Genomic DNA, 6,527 nt, shown 5'->3' on the forward strand with positions numbered 1-6,527 from the left:
ATGTTATATAATCTTCTTCAAATAATAATAATAATAATAATAATAATCCCATTTATTTATTGTTTTTAAACTATTTTTATGCAAAACTATTGCTTAATCATAAAATTTTATATATGGATCCTGAGTGAAAATTTTAGTTGGGTATTTTTGGGATATTTATTAAAATAACTATTAGTATCATGCAAACCAATAAAATTTGTTTTGTTCATATAAACATGTATTAGATATACTTTAAATAAACATCAAGTTATATATCAATATATTTTACAAGGCTTATCACATAGGAATAACTCAGTAAACACTAAACACTAATAATATTTTAAACATACAATTTGAATTTTAAATTTATTTAAAAAGTTTTGCTACTCAATATAAACATACAATTTGAATTTTAAATTTATTGTAAATTAAACATTATCCGTTATTTAATTATAAACTTATAATCAGTCATTTCAAAATAAAAGTATATTTCATAAAATAAACTGAAAATTCGCTCTTAATTAACAAAGACAAAAATAAGTGTCTATTTCAGAATTTATTAATTAAAGATAAAAACAATTGAATCTAAAAAGAGCGCATTTAGTAGTGAGGGTGTCGCAAGCAAGTCTAGTCCGCGTAACACCTTTGCCAGCTGTAAGGTCATGGATTTGATCTCGTGTACGGTGGGACCCACCGGGCCCTACCCGCATACTCCGGCCCACGTATATTTGGGCTAAACTGAATATTTCACAATTCACCCCTTTAAAATATAATATTTTATTTTTAATCCAAGTTAATGTGTTTTATTTATAATTGTTTCGATACTTAGATGTTCACTTATTTTAGTATTAATATTTAAACATCCCTAAACGATTTACTCTCTTGGATACTATTGTCAGGACGTAAAAGAAAAACATATTTCGAAAAGTGGACTATGTTTGTAGTATTTATAAGTTACAGGGGGTAATGTTATAAATTTATTAATCTTACACAACACTCCCCTATAAACATGTAACTCCTATATCTCTTACACTCCTCCATCATCATTCTTTCTCTCTCTAAAACACCTTCATATGCTTCTGAATTCTGGAGTGAGAAATTCGTATGAAAAGAAGCACGCATACAGTATGTTTTACTGTGTGTAACTCTTTCTTGGCAACTGCACCCACAACATAATCATCATCTTCCACCGGTGATTACCTTTGAAATAATTCGAATCTAGACACGTTTATGTAATTTGATGGCGAAAAGTGAGGTCTTTGAAGGGGATCAGAGCGTGGCGGTGGCGAAGGTCACGACGGAGTTGAAGAAGGAATTGCATAGACTTGTGAAAGCGATTATTGAAGATTCATCATCGGAGGATGAAAATGGATTTGGATGTATTGACAGAGCGAATCAGACTTTGCAAGCTTTGAAGGAATTGAAAGAGGGAGGAGGGAAACAACGATCGTCTTCGATTAAACGGCTCAATGATAATAATCGTAACAACAATGAAAGTTCGACGTCGGTTTGGGCTTCTTGTCCACAGGAATTTCGTTGCCCTCTGTCTAAAGAACTCATGAGAGATCCTGTTATCCTCTCTACTGGTCAGGTAGTTTTTCTATTCAATTTCTCTCTTCCATTGGTTTCGTGTGTTTGTTATTTTCACTTTTTTTGTGAATATGTCGACGAGTTCTTGCCGTGGACGTGTTGATTAATGTCTATTTTACTATAACATTCTTATTTCACTGAAATCAGACTAAATTTCATGGTTTTATCAATTTGAAGAATCACAGCTAGGGTTCCTTCCTATGAACTTTCATATTCTTGATTTTGCTCTGCTAATTTACTGAATTCTGATCATGTTGGTGATAATTTGCAGACATACGATAGGCCTTTTATCCAGAAATGGTTGAAAGCTGGAAACAGGATATGTCCTAGAACCCAACAAGTTCTTTCACACACCATTTTAACACCAAATCACTTGGTCAGAGACATGATAACCCAATGGTGTAAGAATCGTGGAGTCCAATTCCCTGGTCCTCTCCAATATCCAGAACAAGACGGGTTAACAGAAGCTGATCGTGATCTTTTCATCTCTCTTCTCAAGAAAATGTCATCTACACAATCTGAGCAAAAAGAAGCAGCCAGAACTTTAAGATCATTAACAAAGAGAATGCCTTCATTTCGTGCATTATTTGGTGAGTCTCTTGAAGCCATACCTCAGTTACTTACACCATTAGCCCAAAACAAATCTCAAACCGAAATCCACCCTGATCTTCAAGAAGATCTGATCACAACACTTCTGAATCTCTCAATCCATGACAACAACAAGAAACTCGTTGCAGAGACACCAATGGTGATTCCTCTGTTACTGGACGCATTAAGATCTGGAACAATTGAAACAAGAAGCAATGCAGCTGCTACCCTTTTCACTTTATCAGCTCTGGACTCCAATAAGTCCTTAATTGGAAAAGCAGGTGCTTTGAAACCACTTATTGATCTCTTGGAAGAAGGGCATCCGTTAGCAATGAAAGATGTTGCTTCTGCTATCTTTAATTTATGTATCACCCATGAAAATAAAGCTAGAGCTGTAAGAGATGGTGGTGTAAGGGCACTTTTGAATAAAATCAAGAACAGGGTCCACGTGGACGAGTTATTAGCCATTCTTGCGATGCTTTCAAGCAACCAAAAAGCTGTTGAAGAAATGGGGGATCTTGGAGCTGTTTCTTGTTTGCTTTCTTTAATAAAGGAGACCAATTGTGCACGAAATAAAGAAAACTGTATTGCTGTTTTATACACCATTTGTTACTATGATCGAACTAAATGGAAGGAAATGAGGGAAGAAGAGAGTAATTATGGAACACTTTCTCAAATCATGCAAAATGGGACTTCAAGGGCAAAAAGGAAAGCTAGTGGGATTCTTGATAGGCTTAATAGAGCGATCAATCTCACACACACCGCTTGAGACTTGAGAAGCTCAAGGGGTTTTCTGTAAATTCAACATCTTCATTCATGTCAGGTTTGAGTTTTTAGTTAATTTTGTTGTGTCTTTACTCTTTTTCAACCTCAATTTTGTAAATTCTTGTCTCGGGTTTGAAGGTCATATAGTCGATGTAAATAATTACTATTACTATGATATTATATGCTTATATATTTATATATATATATTTTTTATTTTCTATAAATTCTGCACATGAAGTGTTAGTGTGGTGTTGATGGGTATAAATTATTCACTAGTGATCAATCAAGTCAACCAAGATCATATTTGCTGTATTAGTTTTTGTCCATTAATTGTTGCACATGGTTTTGTTGTAACTTTCCATACATGGTGGAGATGGATTTTGGAAATTGTTTGCTTCTTCCAATTCCTATGTCTTTTCCAATCTAATAAGTGTGTTTATTTGGAGAATAATTGTTGAAATTATTGATGGATAAAAGATGAGGTGAATGGTTGAGAATAAAAATGGGAAGAATATGCCATGATCAAAAGGGCATATCGTGTCTTTTTGTGTGTGTGTATGTGAGATGGATAGATTTGTCCATTAATCCAAGATGCCACCCATCCTTTTTTTTATCAAAGTCTTCATTGAAGACAGTTGACACTACCCCACTTTACATGGGAATATGGGTATATTATGCCATTGTAAATGTAAAAGGTAACAAGTAACTTTTTGAATAACATTAAAAAATTGAGTTTTTATCTCTTTAAACATATGTGGGTAACATATAAATATATATATACCACAACCAAGTTTTTTAGGCGTGAATGATAGTATAATTAGTTGTTATTATAAAAACTATGTAATTGTATTGAATAGTTTTTTTGGGAAGTTGTTTATATTGAATACACATACAAAATCACTAGAAGTTGTTTGGTTGATATTTGAGTATGCAAAATGGTTGTTGAATGCTTGAATGAGTAAAAAAGACAAGAAGATATGTAAGGGGGAAAAGGATGATAGAGCGAAAATAGAAGAAGGAGAAAGGCATCTTTTGCATTTGCATTTAAAAAAAAATGCGGTGGTCCAAAATCGCATGAATCATAAAGGAAGGCTTAAAGTACAAAACACACATCCAAGAAAAAGAAAAGTTATTGCTTACTTAAAAGCTTAACATCCATATTTATTACTCCAACAAATCACTTTAATTCATATATAACGGAATAAAAAAATTATGATTATTATTATTTTGCAATTCTTAACAGATCTAATCCACATCGTGACATATGATTTTTATTTTTCATATTTATATTTTTTGTAAGGTTTTTGTTGTGTGCGTGTTGGGTTCATTAAAAACAATTTCACAATTCGTAAACAGTTGATGGTCTTTTGTATTATTTATTTTAAAAGGTTCAATTAGTTAAATAGCGGTCATTTTTATCTCTTATTTTAATTTTATACCAAGTTTGACTATTTGATGTATTTTGTTAGTAAAATAAATTGAAAAAATAAATATTGTCCCAACTATATTAAGTTTGTATTCCTTATATGTTTTAGTTGTCTTTTATAAATATTTTTCCTTACATATTCAATCTCAATCAAAACAACTTGTACAAAGAATTCAGAAAATATTCGTTCTAACTTAAAAGAATTGCAACGTCTCGATATTAGTTATGATCTAATTTTAAGTTGACATAATTATCAAATATCTAAAATGTTTTATCATAAAACAATATATATATATATATATATATATATATATATATATATATATATATATATATATATATATATATATATATATATATATATATATATATATTCTACGCATCAAACTCAATTTCTTTGATAAATTATGATAAATACCAAATATATATATATTGTTGTATTTAATTTTTTTTTTAATATAAAACTAACAAAAATCTAATATTTTGTTTTGACTTGAGGCTAGGGTTATACTCTTAAAAGGTAAAAAGATTCTTTGTTGGATATGTGTGGGTGGATTTATATCCATTGGTGGAGATTTGCCATTAAATCACGCAACTATTGACCGTTAAAAGAAATAAAATAGTGTTAGCCACTTGTTATTTAATCCCACGTATCATCCTCATTGTTAGTGCATCACTACGACTTTTATGTCTTCCCATGTTTAAATAGTGATATGTATCTAAAAAAAATCAAAAGGTACATAACATCATTACACTTTAACAAACTTTTCTTCATCACTCTTTGTAGAAATATGGAATTTTCATATTTTCTTGTTAAAAAGCAATGGGTTATTTGTATTACTTTTTTTGGTTGTATTTATTTCTTCTTGGTGTGTAGCTTGCCTCGGTTTTATTTAACCTTTTATGATTAAAACTTACCATAATAAGATACATATTTTTTTGACACAAAAAATCTATCTTACTCCTAAAATTTACATATGTCCACGACATGACTTGAACCTTCAACTTCAAAGAGAAAGAACAACACCAAATATTGTTGGGCTAGAAGCTCTTTGGTTATATATACTGTAATCCTATAATTTAATAATCAAATGTGGTAAAATAGGTTATAAAAATAATGTTTCATAGAGTTTAATTAGTTGAGGAAATGCCAAAAGCAACATTTTGTGTGAATGAGCAGAGAGCCAGAGAGACGTTTTATAAAGGAGGGATACAAAGGGATTGATATGTTTTATAAAGGAGGGATACAAAGGAATGAGTAATCTTTAATTTACTTTTTAATCATCAATTCTCTAATTTTTTAAACAATTAGATAATAATAAGGTTTATTTATAAATTATTTATTAACATGACCATATAGCATATCAGGGTAACCATATTTTTAGCTTATATCACAAAATAACAACCTATTCTGTAAAAAAGAAAAAACCTATAAATTTGTGAGATTGTTTTTTCTTACACAGAAAGACTATTTTTGTCATAAAGGTTTTGTATTTGCAAAACTAATTACAGCTCGTAAATTAAGAAGTGTTTTTGCGAGAATATTCTAACAAAGATAAAGAAAGAGAAGCTATTTTCCTCATGTCACTTTAAAAAAAAGTATTTTATGGTATTTAAAGTGAGGAACAAGGTCCTAGAAAACATATATCTTAACCATTTCTAGTACACATTGTTTACTTATATTTTTAAGATATATTTATCCAATTTTGAGAAATTTTCAAATTCGTAAAAGGATATGTTATCCTCGCGAAAATATTTAAAAATTTAAGAGCTTCGAGTATTTTCATGAATTCGGAAGCTTTATGACAAAAATAATCTCACGGAATCACAAACTAGATGGTTATTTTGTGATAAACATTGAAAATATGATTACCTTGGTATACGGAACTTATAGATATAGTCATTTTTAGTGAAATAACTCTTTATTTATCGGAACAACAAACACTAAAAATAAAAATAGATTTATTTTACCGATATTGATATGAACACACATAAATAACGAATAATATTAAAACCTACATCAAACATACAATGATAAAACATTAAAATACATGTGATGAACTAAGCTCAACTTTGAATTAACCAATGATCTTTACTCCAACTTAAACTATTTTTTTTAATTATTTAGAAAATGGATGCATCATGGGTGAGAGAGACAAGTCATGTAATAATATATAAC

General features: G+C 30.1%; 1 protein-coding gene across 1 annotated transcript; it reads left to right on the plus strand.

Annotated features, from left to right (window-relative positions):
• Positions 1-1,001: 1,001 nt before the first annotated feature.
• On the plus strand, positions 1,002-3,146 carry LOC111885506 (U-box domain-containing protein 9). The gene is made up of 2 exons (XM_023881749.2): positions 1,002-1,570; positions 1,841-3,146. Exons 1-2 carry the CDS (start codon positions 1,220-1,222, stop codon positions 2,924-2,926), a joined length of 1,437 nt encoding a protein of 478 aa, XP_023737517.1. The 5' UTR covers positions 1,002-1,219; the 3' UTR covers positions 2,927-3,146.
• Positions 3,147-6,527: the final 3,381 nt, after the last annotated feature.

The sequence above is a fragment of the Lactuca sativa genome, chromosome 9 (genome assembly GCF_002870075.4).
Source record: "Lactuca sativa cultivar Salinas chromosome 9, Lsat_Salinas_v11, whole genome shotgun sequence".
Lineage (NCBI taxonomy): Eukaryota > Viridiplantae > Streptophyta > Magnoliopsida > Asterales > Asteraceae > Lactuca > Lactuca sativa.

Excerpts from the sequence above, each read along its gene's own strand:
- LOC111885506 (XM_023881749.2), top strand. The coding sequence starts at position 1,220 with ATGGCGAAAAGTGAGGTCTTTGAAGGGGATCAGAGCGTGGCGGTGGCG. Across the intron at positions 1,571-1,840 it reads TTATCCTCTCTACTGGTCAG|ACATACGATAGGCCTTTTAT; the intron begins GTAGTTTTTCTA and ends GATAATTTGCAG.